The 18,271-nt window shown below is 39.2% G+C and overlaps 1 protein-coding gene across 1 annotated transcript; it reads right to left on the bottom strand.

The window, feature by feature from the left end:
* Positions 1 to 4,592: 4,592 nt before the first annotated feature.
* Positions 4,593 to 16,906, bottom strand: kcna10a (potassium voltage-gated channel, shaker-related subfamily, member 10a). The gene is made up of 2 exons (XM_061056674.1): positions 16,601 to 16,906; positions 4,593 to 7,159 (listed from the first exon to the last, which is right to left on the bottom strand). Exon 2 carries the CDS (start codon positions 6,966 to 6,968, stop codon positions 5,244 to 5,246), a length of 1,725 nt encoding a protein of 574 aa, XP_060912657.1. The 5' UTR covers positions 6,969 to 7,159; positions 16,601 to 16,906; the 3' UTR covers positions 4,593 to 5,243.
* Positions 16,907 to 18,271: the final 1,365 nt, after the last annotated feature.

Consider the following 18,271-nt stretch of genomic DNA (forward strand, 5'->3'; position numbering starts at 1 on the left):
CTAGAAAGAACTTTGGTTTCTTTGGAACCTCATATCAAGGATGTAAACGCTCCTCTTTCCAGCTGTTGCTCTCAATCTCATTATGTGAGTGGTAAATGCCTTTCAGTTTGATAAGCATGCGGTATGTGTTTGGAGGTGCTGGGTGCATATTTAGAATGGAGGGTATAGTTACTGTATGTACTAAGATGAGCCCTGTAGAGGTTCTGTTATAGACAAGCCTTCAATGGAAAAATCAAGAAGAATACACTTAATGTTGCATATAACAGGTATAAAGGCACAAAGAAAAAACAAAGAAAAAAAACAAACAAATTAAGCATTATTTTATAATTTTGTATTACAGAATATAAATAGAATAATTATTACTTCAAACTGCTTCAAATAATATCATCTTTTTGTTATTCCCATTATCTTAATAGTTGAATACATTTTTCATTTCAGTTTTTCACAATTTCAAATTCTACTTAAGATCATTTGTGAGAAAGGATATTCTAAAAGTAGTTGATGTAACAGTGTGTCTTATTATATGTTTTCAGGGTAGGATGTCGAACAAACAAGTCTTATCCTATTTTTACCTCACACTACACCAGTCACAGCTGTGGTGTCACATTGGAACATCAGTTTGATTCGCATATGTGGTGTGCTTTTGTCTCAATGTGTGCAAACATACAGAGGCCTATATGTGTGTGCCAAAGGGCAGACATGTTATTTTTTTCATCCTTACAAGCTTGTTCAAAGGAAACATCTTTTTTTCCTTTTCTGTACTAATTCAATGATTCTTGTAAATATACTGATGTTGGTAAGTCTTTTAGGATAAGGTTTGTAAACAACCCAATATTTTTTGTCAGGTACAAAAATTAAATCTGCAAATAAACAAAAGTACGTAAGTATTTTTTAAATCTATTAGTCCTTTTTACCTCTTAGAGGAATCACAATTATTGTATTGTTAAGACAATATCGAAACTGTTATCGATTCTGATACTTATTGATACTCTTGTCAGTTCTAATCTTCATTATTTGGTACAAAGAGAAAGACATGACATAAAATATGTCTAAATGTAAAAGATGAGAGACTCATGAGAGAATGATGTTTACTGCTTTAACACCTGAACTGAACAGACTTCACGAACATCACATGAAGGCCAAACATGAAATATAAAACTAAAGATTTCAACACAATTATGGGATTAATTGAATGTTCCAAGTTGATACTTAAATACAATACACTCCCCAGGAACGTTATATTACCTTGGAAACTCTGACAGAACTGTTATGGTTTTACCTCGATTAAATCATTTAATTTGGATATTAATATGCTTGTTATGTAAGCTATGTTATGTTACATGTTGTTGACGAGTGGCAGCTGGAATACGATAGAAATTCTGTTTTTTAGACATGACTATTATTACTCCTTCAGTTCTGGCACACAACACAACAAGATGATATTTTAAGACTCCTATCGCCTACTTCCCTATCAATAGGTCTACACCGCTGAGGGTTGAATATGGTGATAATTCCCCAGTAAACAAAATGTTTTTTCTCTCCAAAGAGCCTAGAAGTAAATAACACAGAGTTGTAGTTATTTTAAAAACCTTCAATTAGTGCTTAAATAAGACTAATCAGGTCTGAAGCATGAGCACACATTTCACCTGCTCCACCAATGACCGTGACCCATTTACACACTGTAACCAAGTCTGCGGCTGAGAGTCCATGAGCAGACACCAGGTAGCATGTGAACTCTGCTCTCATCTCCTCTAAAGTGTAATTCATCCCTCCTTTCTCTCTTTTCATCAGCAGCTCTGTTTTCACTCTTTGCCCTTGGATGTTCCTCGTTTCCTATATACGGTGATCTAGGTCATGCATACTCTGTTTAGGATGTCTGATACAAGGTTATCAAAAGAGAAATGCAACCGCTTTCACATGAAAAGTAAGGGAACAATTTTGGGAGCAAGATTTATCTGCTAAAAGTCAGCTGCTCTCTTCAGCAGCATTTGGAGTCTTACTTGTAGGAATCACCGACTTTGTGTTATTGTTCCCAACCCTGAATAATAATAACACGACAGTTGTGATGTGACACACAATGAGATTCAGCTCTAAAGTTGACTGAGATTCTTAATCTGCATTGCTAATGAGACATTTCTTGCAAAACAAAAAGTTAGGATTGTTAAGTGTGTGTCATCAAAAACCCATGAAGTTTAACCCACTGCCTGATTTCATCCTGAGCCTGAGTTATGAAGATAAACCATCAGTCCTGATGACTCGGAATTATGGTCACATTCAGTTCTATGTGAATTAAAGACAGATTTTGGCCAGTGTGTCCTCCTCTGTTCTTTTGTTGATATTGATATTGTATTGAACTAAAGGTAGAACTGATATAAAGACAGAACACCTCGCATTAAAGCGTTCTATAACAGTCTCCATTGCTTCATTTTTGTAAACTCTCTTCCTCTGTCCGTCTTTCCTTTTACAACATGTCTTGCCTCCTCAGACCCGCCCTCCCTCTCTCCCGTCCAACAATTTACATGAAATCTTTCATAAATTCTCAGGAGTGCATAATTATGTGAAAAGAGCTCATGATTAATAAAATGAGTTCCCCTGCAATTCATTGCTTCTGATACTTACTGAATCCATAAGGCTTACAGAAGCTTTATCCGCCTGAGACAAGGTGTTGAGCTGAGCACAGACAGAGAGAGAGGGAGAGAGAGGTATCAGGTGAAGCTGGCGGGCATTAATAGTTTGGATACTTCTTCATTGTCAAGCAGACACGGACATCCTGTTGCTGTCTGGAAGACATCCAGATATACATTCCCTGCAATGTGACACGTGTTTTTGATGTGACCTCTATTAACTGTGTGTGTGTGTGTGTGTGTGTGTGTGCATGCACATAGCAGTGAAAGTACAGAAAATAAAATGTACTTTCAACGTCTTTAACCACAATATTACTTATTATGTTGTTTTATTATTGTTTTTGCCCTGAGAGCACTTGCAGGTAAATATTTTTTTAAAGTTACATTTGAGGGCTTTTTGCCTTTATTAGATAGGACAGCTGAAGAGAGGCAGGAAACGTTGGGCGGAGGGAGTCGCATTCGTACCCTCGGCCGCTGTGATGCAGACTATAGCCTCTGTACATGGGGCGTAAGACATACCCACTAGCCTACACACACACACGCACACGCACGCACGCACGCACGCACGCACGCACACACGCACACACACACACACACACACACACACACACACACACACTGTATATGCGTGTCAACAAGCGTGTCTTTCTATAAACACCTTAAAGCATATAAAACATGACAAGATATGATTTCAAATCCCAGGATATATTGCATACATTACAGTAAATTGTATACTGAAATATTTTCATACATACTAATACAGTGTAATGGTCTTGTTGGGGTTATTAACTCTGACTTGCTGTAGCTATGATGATGCAGGCAAGTCTGTCGCTAAAGTCACTTTACAATAGTGACTTCAGAGACAAAGGACTGACAAAAAAAGACATTATACCTTATCGTCATCATCACCATAAGGCTGATCAAACACTTGGGCAGCACATCTTTACTTGTTCATATGCTTACCAGAAATTCAGACACAGTTCTACTGTAAATCTATCTTGAGACAAACATCATATTCTTGGATCCAAATACTGATAAAACCATACCATCACAACATTACACTGATACAGTATGATTTACAATTACACCTTCAGTAAGTACGATGGATCACAGAACATAGGGTCCCCTGGGCCTGCAACCTTTATTATATTTGCTCATCAACCAATCATTCTTTGGCTTCATTCACCTGTTTTTTACTCTTTGAAGGTAAGTTTGGTAAAGTTTATGTAGTGCCATTGAAAGGTTTAGTCTCCCTAAATCAAACAACAAGATAAAAAAGCTACTAATCTAGAAGTGTGATATTTGTAAAGAAATCCATAACTTGTAAGGATAATATCTACCTTTAGAAAGATAGGGGGACCATTAAACTTTGCACAAGTTAAGGTCAGAGAGAGTGCAACTTCTGCATTTTTCAACCAAGCTGAATCAAAATAGTTGAGCATAGATGGATACAAAACATAGATATCACAGAAAGATTAAATATGGCAAATGCATCAGTTTCTTAACAATACATTATTTAAGGCACTCCATTATTGTACATTTTGTGGAGTCAGACTGCTCACAACAGTGAAGGGTTCTAACCAACACTACTCATCAAAGAAAATGAATAGATGCAAGAGTATCATGATACAATCTGAAATAATTAAATACAGAAAAGCTGTGATCTAGACACTACTCACAAGTTACTCATTCACACTTGCAGGGATATTGTGTTTGTGTTTTTGTTGATGCTACTTTGTACAATCTCGGCCTAATTTGTGTCAGATTGACCTTTTTCCTATCCATTATGGTTTTACCTGTAAACCGCAGCAGTGGCATTGGGACGCCTGAAATGTTTTTCTTAAAGCTGTTTCACAGGGGCGCTGTATTGCCCTGCAGTTATATTGCATGCCTCATGTACAGAGGCTACAGTCCTAAAAGCAGGCGGCACAGATTTGACTCAGAACCTCAACAAAAAAAGATCCAGTTTTTAAGATAACAGAAAAGTCTAGTTTTAAATGTCCCTTCTTGTGTGTTTGTAAGAAAATTAATTGGGTGGGAAATGCACACAAGTTGTTTGAAAGGTCATTCCTACAAGCTGAGTTACAAAGTAGCATATCCCCAGTGCAGTTTCCAGTAACAATCTTTTAAATATTGTTGACATTTAACTCTTTTTTAACCGTTCATTACATTTGACTTGTCTAAACCTTCATGGCCTTGAAAGAAACAGTGTGAAAATTGTGTTAATAGAGCTTATTACCAAAAACGTCAAAAAGGAAAGTGGTGTGCACAATGTTGTGAATAGGATAAATAGTCATTGTCATACATCATTCAAACATACATACTAAAACAAAGTGAAATGTGTCTTGGACATTCATTAAATAAATTATTCTGTTTGTCTGTTATCAAGTGTCAAATTCATAATAGACACATGAAAGGTTAGTACAGTTCATTCTGCATATTCTTATTCTAACTTTTGTTTCACTTGGTACAAACACGTCATAGATTCCATTATCATGAGGGAAATCGAAAGATTTCATTTCCCGCAAACTCTTCTCGACAGAATGTGTTTCCTGCCTTGTATCAAAGTCTCTTGTGCCATATTGTCCCCTTCCACAGTTATTTCCCTTTGTCAATTTGTCAGATGCCATTAGCTTTATTAAGCGAGGTGTTGCTTCCCTGTGTGCTACGGGCCTCAGCCTTCATGGCTTGCTCTACTGCATCAGCCAGAGGTAGCTTATCCTCTGCTTCTGTCTCTCTGTGGTAGAAGTAGTTAAAGTTGGAGACAATGACAGGAACAGGCAAAGCAATGGTAAGCACGCCTGCAATGGCACACAAAGTGCCCACCATTTTACCCCCCATTGTGATAGGACACATATCCCCATAGCCAACTGTGGTCATGGTTACCACAGCCCACCAGAAGCCATCAGGTATGCTAACAAACTGTGTGTTTGGCTCATCTACCTCAGCGAAGTAGATAGCACTGGAAAAGAGGATGACTCCGATGAAGAGGAAGAAGATAAGCAAACCAAGCTCACGCATACTGGCCTTCAGAGTCTGTCCCAAGATCTGCAGCCCCTTGGAGTGACGTGAGAGTTTGAAGATACGAAACACCCTCACCAGGCGAATGATTCGCAGAATAGCCAAAGACATGTTCTGTCCCGAGTTCTCCTGTGGCGTCGTGACCAATTCTGTGACTACAGTTACAAAGTAAGGGATGATGGATATAATGTCAATGATGTTCATGAGGTTGTGGAAAAAGTCGCTTTTGCTAGGACAGACCCAAAATCTCACACACAGCTCAAAGAAGAACCACGCGATGCACGCAGACTCGATGATGAAGAAGGGGTCGGAGAAAGTTGTGGGCTCTGCACTAGATGGTGCCACGGAAGTGTAAAGTCTGGACTGGTTGAAAGGCAATACTGCTGTGGGCACAATTGGGTCACTGTCATCTCTAAATTCTGGTAGGGTTTCCATGCAGAAAATAATGATGGATATAACAATGACAAAAACGGACACAAGTGCTACACCTCGGGCTGCGTTTGAGCTCTCTGGGTACTCAAACAGTAGCCAGAATTGCCTGTACACATCATTATCAGGTAGAGGGATCTCAACGTCCTTTATGAATCCTTCATCTTCTCTGAACTGCTCCATAGCCTCGCTTCCAAGCTGATAGAACAGTATTTCATCTGCAAACACATCCAGGGGAACGTTAGCTGGACGTCTAACCTTACCGCCAGATTGATAGTAATACAAGATCCCGTCAAAGCTGGGTCGGTTACGATCAAAGAAGTACTCGTTCCTCATTGGATCAAAGTAGTCCATCCTCTTTAGAGGATCTCCTAGCAGGGTATCAGGAAACTGGTCCAATGTTTTGAGCTGGGTCTCAAAACGAAGACCAGCAATGTTGATGATGACTTTTTGGTCTCCATCATCCAGCCCCCTTTTATCTACAAACAGATCCTCGCAGCACTCCTTGGCAAGTCGGCTGAAAATGGTCTCACTTTCTTTGGTTCCATCACTGTTTAGCAGCAATTTCCAGTTGGAGATCATACTGGCACAGCTACTACGCCCCTGTCTGTTTGGAGTTGGCATGGTTGGAGACTTCAGTACTCTTAGTGTCTGTGTCTGTGGAATGGGCGAAGACGAGGTGGATTCCCACATATGGGAGGGAACTGGGCTGTGGTGGGAGGGTGGAGAAGAAAGCTGAGGGACTCGAAGGAGGTAGTTACTGCCGGGGCTGTTTAGCCCCTGAGGAATGTCCACTGTGAGAGCGGTGGTCTCATCAGCATAGGTGTCTACCTCATCCTCGAGGCTGCCGTCAAGATCACCCAGGCTCTCAAAGTCTACCAGGGCCACCTCCATGGCTGCGGCTCAGCCAGTGCAAAGCCTGGAACCCCAGGATAAAACAATCACTAACACACAGTTAGTTTGATGGACAGTTGCTTAGACTGATGGGCAGCTCAGTCACCAGAATCAGCAGAGGAGAACAGCAGCAGATGTTACAGTGGCCGGGACAGAGAAAGCCTCCTTTTTTCCCTTATTCCCTCCAACACCTGAAGAGACAGAACGTACAGAGTCAGTGTGTTGGTGTCAACAGTTTAGGGTTTGAATTGTACTTATTGTAATGATGAAACAAGAGTATGACGATGGATTTCACATGTTTTTTTTTTACTCCTTGATTTCTTAGAAACCTTCCCATTTGAGAAAGTGATTAGTTTACTGTTCTGTAAGAAAATTCTGTGTATGCAGATTGTTTTATTAAAACTTTTTGAATAATTAAATCCTCTGCTAGCTACACTTACAACCAATTTACTAAGTTAATCAGTTGTTTTATGTTTGCCTTTTTCACTATTACATGACTCATCACCCTCATTACCCTCCACAAAAACAGAGTATAAAGAAGTAGCATGGAGTTTTGTTTTTCTTGCCACAGAAGTTGAGCCTGCTCCAGTCTAATCCATTCTTTCTTTTTATATTCTGGCTGCCTCACCCTCTTCCTCTTATTTTTTTCCCTTATTTCTGTATCTTCCCCTTTTTTACTTTCTTCAACAGCTGGTCGCCAGAAGAATGGGGAATCAAGATACACAGCCTTAAATGACCCCAGGTGAATGCAGGGTAACTGGGTCTGTGCATACATTAGTGCATAATTAACTTGCTGTACAGTGATAGGATTGGCCTAGCCTCCTCCAGACACCAGGACTCATCATTTTACCAACTCTGTGCCTGCTCCGTGCTAAATAAAAAGTGCCACCTCTAACTGCTCTCAGTCTACTTGTGGATGTGTGCAATTTACATGTGTTTGCTTGTTACAGAGATCTGAGGCCTACAGATGTTTAATTAAAAACTCCAGACATGAGTCACCACCTAAACCTAATTCCAGTGATAACAATCCTGCTGAGAAGAGAGAGAAGAGAGAGAGAGAGAGAGAGAGAGAGAGAGAAAGAAAGAAAGAAAGAAAGAAAGAAAGAAAGAGAGGAGGGCCGACTGAATGAATAAGGAGGATGATACAAAAAATAGTTGGGAAGACAGATGTGGGTGGATTCATTGGGTGGGCTGAGGACAAATCGCAAGAGAAGAAAAGTGACTATGAGAGAGAATAGGAGTTGAAAGGTGGGCGGATGGAAAGACAGGCTGATGACAGAGCAGTCAGGAAGGGTGTTTTCTCAAGATTAGAAAAAAATCAGAGGCAAAATCAGGGGCAAAAGAAACAAAAGTGTGTTTGACTGTGCAGACTGAATGCTAGATTAAAACTAGTAAAGATGTCCAATGAGAAGTTGTCGTAAATAGGACTGTGACACACTTGATAAAAAGCAGACAGGAGATGCATTTCAATTGAATCAAACCCTTTATGAAGCCACATGACCAAAGTGATTCAATTATTCTGCGACCAGAACTTTGTTCAGGATATGGAGCTACACTCTTATACAAGATATGCTCTTAAATCAATACTTAGAATTTTGATACATTGATACTGCTCTGCATGCCTGATTCTTAACGTTTTTCCAATAATTCAATTTGCCATCAATATTACATTTTGCCTAATTCAACCAAAATAACTGCTTACCCTTAATGTCTGTGACTAAGAGTATCGGAAAGACGGATGGCTTACTCTCCAAATTGACAAATGGTTCCCAAAACACATCAAGAAGATTGCTCTGATTCAGTTCTTAACCTTTGATTACAGTATAGAGGCCGAGATGTGCGGAGGTTTTATAAGGTCAGGCAAAGGTTTCTGCTGTCTCTTAAAGGAAAGTGAAATTTGACTGAATAACTTTTGAAATGTGGGCTCCTGGTAAGGTATTGCTCATCAAATGCTGCAGTTAAAAAATCTGCTCCCTGGATTCTCTCTATTCAAGGTGGATGAAACACTAACTTCGGTGTAAACGAGCACTAGAGAAGCGCATGAGACAAGCACAAAGACGGAGAATCACACAAGCAGCACACACCTTACCTTCCTTAGCAGGAAGTCTACAGAAAAAGTGTGTATCACGTGCTGTAAAAAGCACAAGCAGGAGGAGAAAAAGATTCTGTCCCAAGTTCTGCCAAAGCCATTGCTTTTGCTAGGTCCTCAAATGGCATCAGAACGCCTAATCTATCATAGACTACAAGGGGTAACCCTATGCTGGAGTGGAAACTAGAGCTGGGTGCAAAGGCCACGTGCACACACACTAACACATGCAAACAAGCGTTCAAACAGGCCACAAAAACAAAAAAACAAAGAGGGTCAGCAGGGGAAAAAATGGGGATATTGCTTCATTAATATTTTGTGTATGCATGGACGTGTATTTGTTTGAGTGTTTGTGTCTGTGTGTGCCGCTAAGCCGCCTATATCAGTGACCTGTGTGATGTGCTTAAAGCCCTCTAGACTGGAACTCTGTGATAAGAGCCACTGATCTCGCCAGGCTTGACTCCCTCACATACGCACACACACACAGACACACTCACAAGCGGTATCTATATCACACTTATTTACAGTATCACAATAAATAAATGATAGTCAACAAGTCCATTAACGCAGTCAACATGAACGGGAAGAATGAAGGATAAAAGAGTGCCTTGGTTAAGAGGAATCAGAACTTACAACTTCCACTTTCAGAGCAGATCTCCATTTTATTCTTTTACTTAAAACCTCCATCTATGCTGCATACCATGAGAACATGCATTTTTTTAAAAAAACCTCTGTCTGTTATCTTCCATCACTAAAGCAGGAAAAAACAGAGAAAGTGAATATCTATAGGGGCCAATGATACTTGCCTACTGCAGAGCTCCACAGAGCAGCACTCAGACCCACTCGATCATACCTCTCCGTCCACACGCTGTAAAACATACTTGTACTCGCAGGCATGTAAGGAAGCTGCCTCCTAACTCTTATAGAACTGGAGCATGTGCAGACAACTAGTCAGGATACTCATGCCATCGCTGTTTAATCTGCATGTCTTTTTTCCCCTTTATTACTTGTATAATTATTAGAAAAGTCACTTGTGTTTTATGTCCTTTGAATGTCTTGAGGTTCAAACATGTTAAAGTGCACACACAATGTTACAAGGTTTTCATTAAGCTTCTTACTCTGATGAATGTCATTACGAGGACCTGTCATGTACAATCATTAATGTAATAATTCATCCACCACTTCTGGAAATAGAGGACTTGTTTAATTTCTTGCATTGTCATTTAAAAATGTCGGGATGACATTCATTCATTCATTTTAGTCTTGATATAAACCTATGCAAGGGTCGCAAAAGTACCCATGCCAAAATATTCTATTGTGCAGTGGCTAAGATACAATGATGAACATTAAAACATAAATTATTTTCTTTGCAATGATATTGATGAAGATTTTGAAATGAATCAAAAACAAGTCAAATGTATTTTTGTTGACATTTGGGTATTTTATTCACGCATTCAACCTATTTGCATTTTATTAAAAACAACATTATTAAAGGGGGAGCTTTAGTCTTGTATGAAAATGAATTTATTTGTGTGTAACGACGGGACTGAGGGCTTGCAAGCTACAACTCAGAAGAACGATAAAAAAGGGAATTATGAATAAATATAGGTAACACATTAAACCTATAAGTGTATAATATTCTACATTAAAAGTAAACCACAAACTCTAATACATGTCCTTATGTATGGAAGAGTTCCCTTTCACTGAAGACAAAATGCTTCTATGGTGACATGGTGACCTTGACTCGTGTTAGAACAGCCTTAAACAGAGGTGTCATTTGGGGCCCACGCCACTCCATGGTGCTCTGACTGTTCTCACTATGCTATTTATACACAGGGGGAGAAACCCATGAGAGAACAACTCCCAGTGCATTTCATGCTCTAATGCACAGAAATACAGTCAAGCAGTGGTATAAGTGGTTCTAGAAGAAAAAAAAGTGTGGTCAGACTATATAGTAATCCACATGAGAAATATGGTCTTGGATGCTGTTCTGAGAAACTGTACACTTTAGTGGGCTAACCGCTCTGACTTTACCACATGTGTGTAAACATGAACAGATGTTCAGGCAGATCGAGCTTAACCACAAGCCAATCCCTTGCTAACCGGTCAACAAGATGTGCATGTGAATGTCCAATGTAATCCTAAGGACACGATGTCCAATATTTACCTTAAAATTCAAACAGTTTTTTATATTTACCAACATTTATCTGGTTTGATTAAGAATTAGGTTATGATTGTATATAAACTCCTGTAACACCCATGTGAGTGGCTCAACATGCATCATGCACAGTTTCAAAAAGAAAATATAAACCTATGATAAATAAAATAAATATATTAAAGTCACAGGAGATGAATTGCATCCCTTTCCAACTAACATAATAAATTATTACTGAATAATGTGACGACTTATTTATGTCTGCTTTTCTATGCAAACACACACAAATACACACACTCTCTCTCAACCTGATTGCATTATGTCACATTTCTGCCTCACTCCTTTCAAAAATGACATATTATGTTCTTAGTTGATTTTTTTAAAAGGTCAAAAGCTTTTTTTTAAGAGACAAAAACAGTTTATTACCAACATCATGTCTGCAAAACCGTCAGCTCAAGTTTTAAGTACGTTTGTCTTCATGTGTGTGTCTGTAATTGTACTTGTACCGGAGGCTTCAAGGGGTCTTTTCCTTGCTGGTGATCTTGGCAAATATTGCACATTTTAACCTTAGTTTGCCTGCTTTGGTCATATCTGTTGATAAGATTCTAGTAGTCATCTGGACGGATCAAAATGGTTTGAAAGTGACTCTTCTTCCTCCATGCATTGTTTTCAGAATTTTGTACATTTCAAGATTTTGATACTGAATAATATTAAGTTATATATTATTATATTGTATTGTACTAATACTATGATACACTACATGCTGAATAAACAAAGCAGTTAAAATGTGCATTTTTTTTGTAACTACCTCTGAAGCTTGTGTTTTAAATGTGCATGCAAACTGCTTGAAAAAAACAGCCTCACCTTATTTCACCCTATGAGACTTTCACTGTCTTCATCACAAACTGAAACCCCAATTCCAAAATAATATTATCACACGAATAAATCTTTGACAGATGTTTGCAGCTGAGCAAATCCTGAGAATCTGCTAAACGAGCTCTCACGCTCTCATGCGCACGCTCGCACACACGCACACGCACACACAAGTGTCCAAACATTACTGTTAACTTTTCATTACAGGCCGCATTCTCATGTTGATTTTTCAGTGAACCCTGTATGGCTGACCTTGTGGGTTGTACCCTTTGTTTTGCTCCTGTCCTGACGTGGTGTGGGGTTTCTGGCTGTGTGAGGGCATTGGTTGGGAGAGCTGGTATTTTTGGACGAGAGTTTTGACCCTATTAAGCAGATTAATACAGGCTGGGGAGCTCAGTGCTATAAGCTGAGGGATCTCTTCTGTCAGATCAACACTGATACTAGTGAGCCATCACAGATAGGCACACAAACACAAAAAGTTACAAACCCCCACACACATCACACAAATACACACACGCAGACACACGGGGGAAAGTCTGCCAGAGATGTGTTTCTTTAATGTATCAGACAGAAAGTTAAGAAAATTAACTGGCAAGTTTTTTTAAATAAGACAGTCATTGATGATGGCCTTTTTTCACAAGCAAAAGCCTTTAAATCGTGTAAAATTGAATATTTGCAATTTCATATGCTGAAGTACAATGAATTTATTTTAAATTTGGTCTGCTTTTATTTAACACACAGTTTCCACTGACCTTAGATTACCAAAGCTGAATGCTCCCATGCTATGAATATAGTCATACAAGACAAGGGTTATTCCATATGTTCAGTATTTATGGGAAAATCATACATTAAAATAATCACAAATACATCAACAGTGCACGTTGTTATAGTGTATGAAAAAAAACACTGACAAATCTGCTGTGCACACACAACATAAATAATTCTGTTAAATAAAAAGCTCCACTACCAGACAGTATAGTGCAGATGGCCATTGAGAGAATATTTTTAATTAAGAAGCATCTATTATCCTAACAACAGATTTTTAGAATATCATAACCCTCTCTCTCTCTCTGGAGCTTTTAAATCACTTACTCAAAGATGAATTACAAATGTCCATTTGGTAATGCAGTTCACATAACCAAAGCCAAACGCTGCTGCTCATTAATGGAGCTAAATATAGTATCAAAATGGAGCATCAGTGATATTTAGTGTGTTGCACTCATTGGATGTTTGTGAGCACATGTGTGTGTTTGTCCATGTGGGGTGGGTCCTCCAAGGACAAAGGTGAGCAAATGAAACACAAACATTGGGACATACAAACAGCACAAGTGAAAAATGTGTAAACCAAGGTATGAACTAAAAGTCAAGTGTTATGTGTCTGCCTCCAAGTCATTTAACATCCTCTTAAAAGCATCCAACAAGACCTGCTCATTAAGTTTCAGCTCTTTTTGTAACTCACTCCAAGTAAAAGGGAGAAGCAAACTTAAATGCCTTTTTCCCAAGTTCATTGTGACTTTTGGAACAGACAGCCAGAAAAGATCCTGGGATCGAGGATTATAAGTCCCTGTGCTCATATGACTGATGGAGGTCAGAAAGTAGGCCTGAAGTAGACCTAAGATAGACTTTTGTCCAAGTACGGTCAAAGAAGTCCATCCAACATGTGCATACAACAAACAGTGATGAACTGACTTATATCTCAAATGAGGAATAAATACACAATTAGTACATCCTACCACTACAAAAAATACATGCATAGATTCTTATTGAAGCATTATCATTCAAAAGGTAATAACTTATTTAATGCTAAATTGACATGAGTGTGGCGTAAAGACCAAGTGATGAAAGTAAGTCATCGTATATTGTGTGCCCTGCTGTGTTACAACTGAACTTAAATCTCAAGAGGAACTGTAGATTGGTAATCATACACAGCCAAGCTCCCGCTGACTGCAATATGTTAAACATCACCAATTCAGTAATACAGAAAATATTGCTCATCATATTACCCTCATGCCATGAGAGCTGAAAAGACATTTCTTAACATTGAAATATAATTTTTTTTCCCACACAACACTTCCCTACAGAATATGAATTTGGAGGCAGTTTATTGTCCATGTGCCATCTCTGCTATGGTGCATTCATAAGATGTAAGCTGCTGATGCTGACATGGGTGTGTCTGCTGGCTCCAGGCCAAGTCCCAGTGCACAGCAGCTGGGGCCACAATCCTCACTTGGCCTTTTGACAAGTCACACACACACACACACACACACACACACACACACACACACACACACAGACACACAAACACATATAGGGCAGGAAGGGAAGCCAGGCAGAGTACAGCCAAAATCACTTCCTAATGAATCAAAAACTTCCTGCAGAGAATCTATAAATGGCACATACACTGTAGGCCTGCTTTAAACTTCACTTTAGACTTAGATGTTTTTTTGCCAGCAAGTACTGGCCACTGTCATTTAGTCAGCTAGATGGACACCGCAACCGATTAACAAGATTTTGGGCCATTTTATTGTTGTTTATGTGCCACTCACTTGCAATTTAAACATTTTCCCAATGCACCTCATGAACCAGAAGAACATAATCAGAAGCTAAATGATTAAAATTTCCACAGTCTTCATCTTCATACCTGCTTGGCCAGATTTATGCTGCAATCCACTGAAAGAAACGCATATGAGAAGCATATACTTTAACACTGAATATTCAAAACAAAGTTATCAACACTCATATTCTTTCATAATGTCTTCAAGGATTCATCAGGGTGGAGGGGTTTGATGACATTTTATAACTCTGACTAAACACCTCAGCAGCTGTCATCAGACACTGATTCAAATGTTACTTAATCCATTATGGTGACATAATATTTTTACAACGTTGCTCTGTTCACTTAAAACCAAGTGAGAAGAATGAGACTGCCACAAAAATGTAAAAAATACCATCACTGTAGAAACAGAAAATGTCAAGATCATATTGTGTCATATTAAAGTTATATTATGAATTGTTATTATCTCTGCAAAAAGAAGGCAGGTTGCTCAAAAAGAGAGAAAATGTTCTTGTTATATTAACCTCAGAAACAATGAAAGAGACACCCTCAACTCTGGATAACCCCCCATCCCCCCCCCCCCCCCCCCCCCCCCCCTCCGGTCATAACCTTGCCATTCTTCCTCTGAAGTGGGGATTACGCCTGTATCATTTACAGGAATTTTATGACAGTTTTTTTAGAAGCCTTTTATTGTGCCGGATACAGACAGGGAAAGTATCTGGCCATCTGGTCCAGCTCTCTTTTACATATCGCTAATCTTAAGTAGCATCAAAACAAGTAATGCAAGTGAACGACATCCAGATATATCATACAGATGCTATAATACCCATTGACTCAATCAAAACATCTGCTGACAAAATAATTCACTTTTGGCCCCTAAAGACTTTTCTGTTGTTGTCGTCTTAGTTACAGCTTAAAACATGAACATCATGAACAGACTGAGTATAGTTGAAGTCCTCATGTATGTTGTCTCTTGTTTGTATGTCTTTTTAACCTTCTATTGTAAATTTAATCTCCCCTTTAAAGGAGTGTAACAAATCTGATTCATACCAGTGCTTGAAAATGTAACCACAGGTGGAATTAGATGGGACTATCAGTCAATGATAGTGTGTGTGTGTGTGTGTGTGTGTGTGTGTGTGTGTGTGTGTGTGTGTGTGTGTGTGTGTGTGTGTGTGTGTGTGTGTGTGTGTGTGTGTGTGTGCCATGACAGGTAGATGGAGGATGGAGTTGCAGGGGAGATTGACAGCTTCAGATGAAAATGTGTTGCTTGAAGGATGAAGGAATCTCTGTTCAGACAGTTTGCTGAATGCAGATTAGTATCAATTTGAAGTTTGATTAAACAGGATACACATGGAGATGACAGTCTTTCCATATTTAGGGTTCAATGGGCTACATTAAGTCAAAAAGTATGGGATGTGTTTAACGAGATTTTGAACATGAAAAGGCGCAGAAAGGAAATTGACAAAAGGGCAAAAGTGCTGTTCTCGGGTTATTCGTAGAGCAGTTTACTTCAAGGGTCCAATTTCTTACATCTTAAAGACAAACCTCCTCCTACTTTCTTCACAACATGTCTGTGTCGGGTGGAAAAGCCACTTTGTTGCTCAAAATTTAAAATAGATCACACGATGAACTCATGTAACATTAGAACTGTTGGGGCATGCCTGTTTTAAGTCAAGTGGGAGGTGCTGCATTAAAAAAAAATCGTCTTTCAAAACATCGAGATAGGGAGCAATAAGCAGGGCATTACACTTACAGTCCAGAAGTAAACACAAGCAGGTGGAGTCAATGCCAATGTTTGGTCTGCAGTCACAATAAAATTAGGATTATCAACTGAGTCAATCAATTGCTATTTAAAAAAGTATGGAAGATTTCTTTGCTCGTCCAGTGCGTAACTGTGTGGTAAAAAACAGAGACGATGTAGCACTTGTTGCATCAGACTGTTACCGGAGAAGAAAGTGGCCTACCTGAAACACAGCGTCGATCCTGCTCACTCCCCGGCTTTCTTGGTGAAAGTTCGGTGCTCCGGGCCGTGCCGGAGGCATGGTTAGTGCGCACTGGATCGGCAGACCACCTCGCCCGTCCTGTCACCCCCTGGTTGACCGCACCGACAGCAGGCATGGCGGAGGTGCCCCCGCCAATCACCCTGAGGCCAGATGTGAGAGTGATATAACAACAGCATGGTTACGTTTAATTTGGCCAATTCCCCGCTTGCAAAATCCCTGTTTTTCTTAGTCCTCCAACCAAAGCTGTATTTGCCTCTCTATCTCGAGGGGAGGAGAGCGAGAGAGAGAGGAGAGAGGAGAGAGGGAGAGAGAGAGAGAGTTTGTGTGAGAGTGAGAGACTAAGCTGATTAAAAAAAGGTTGTTTCCTAACCCCCTGCCTTATGCTCTCTTGACCATCATCAGTCATAAAAACTTGGTTTTGTGAAATCCATAATCTGACCCAAGGGTATTTTCCTGTTTTTTTTTTAGCAGCATAAAACACTAAATTAAAGGATCACCCATGATTTTTGAATCCATTGCTGACATGTCCTGTATTTTTTTTTTCCGCTGCAATTTTCTGTTCAGAGACATTGCCACCTAAAGAATACCAAATTTTGAGCCCCGAAAGTCACACACTAAAAAAAATCAGGTGCGCACAAGTTAATATCTTGTTCTATAATAACTTGTGGGAACAAGGTCATTTTATTATATGATATATTTTAATATATTATGAAGTAATGTACTTAGTTAATATCTTCTATATCACAAGTTTGATTTATTTTTTTATTTAACCTTTATTTAACCAGATAAAGAACCCATTGAGATAAGGATCTCTTTCACAAGGGTGACCTGGCCAAGAGGTCAGCAGCACATGTCATAAGAACAGTTTCAATGAAGTGACAGTATAGATTAACCACGTATTGTTTTCAATAAAAAAGAAAGTGCGGGAGCTGTGACACAACAATAAAACAACAATTTAAGATTTTAAAAACACAGGCACTGTTCAATATTCAAAGTGCGCAAAAATTCATTCAAAGTCCAACTTGAGTTCACATGAGGCCCCAGCAGTGTGATTTACAGTAGCTCTATGCGATCTGTGTTTTACTGGCATTGCAGAAAGGAGACATTTAATACAATTTTACTTAAGGTGTTCTTCACAGGATTATTGAACTAATGACAGAAAGTTACAAAATATCAAAACAAAAGCTGCGGTCAGAAACTGAATTATATTTAATGTCTATAAATAAACCATTTAAATCACAATTGTACTTCCTGGCCAAATCTTAAGTCTATAGTCTCCCATTATATAACTGAAGCACCCACATTTTGGTGAGAAACAAAACATTGAGTGTTGTATAGGCTACCTGCCTGCAATAGCTACAAGTTTCCACCCCCTAGAAAACAGCAGCGGATTACAGAGGTCTCACTGCATCTTTGAAATGTTTCCCCCGGGATTGTGTGTGTGTGTTCTTTGTTGTTATTGTTGCCGACAGACCCAGCCAACACAGACCCAAGTGGCACCACTGTATCATATTTTTCACAACTCCTTCTGGAGTAACAAACTTCTTTCTGCATCTTTTTTTTTTTCAACATATAGAGAAATACTCACACAATCCATAAACTGAATTTTATATGTCACACCAGTTAGGCAGT

Source organism: Labrus mixtus, chromosome 15 (assembly GCF_963584025.1).
Source record: "Labrus mixtus chromosome 15, fLabMix1.1, whole genome shotgun sequence".
Lineage (NCBI taxonomy): Eukaryota > Metazoa > Chordata > Actinopteri > Labriformes > Labridae > Labrus > Labrus mixtus.

Excerpts from the sequence above, each read along its gene's own strand:
- kcna10a (XM_061056674.1), bottom strand. The coding sequence starts at position 6,968 with ATGGAGGTGGCCCTGGTAGACTTTGAGAGCCTGGGTGATCTTGACGGC.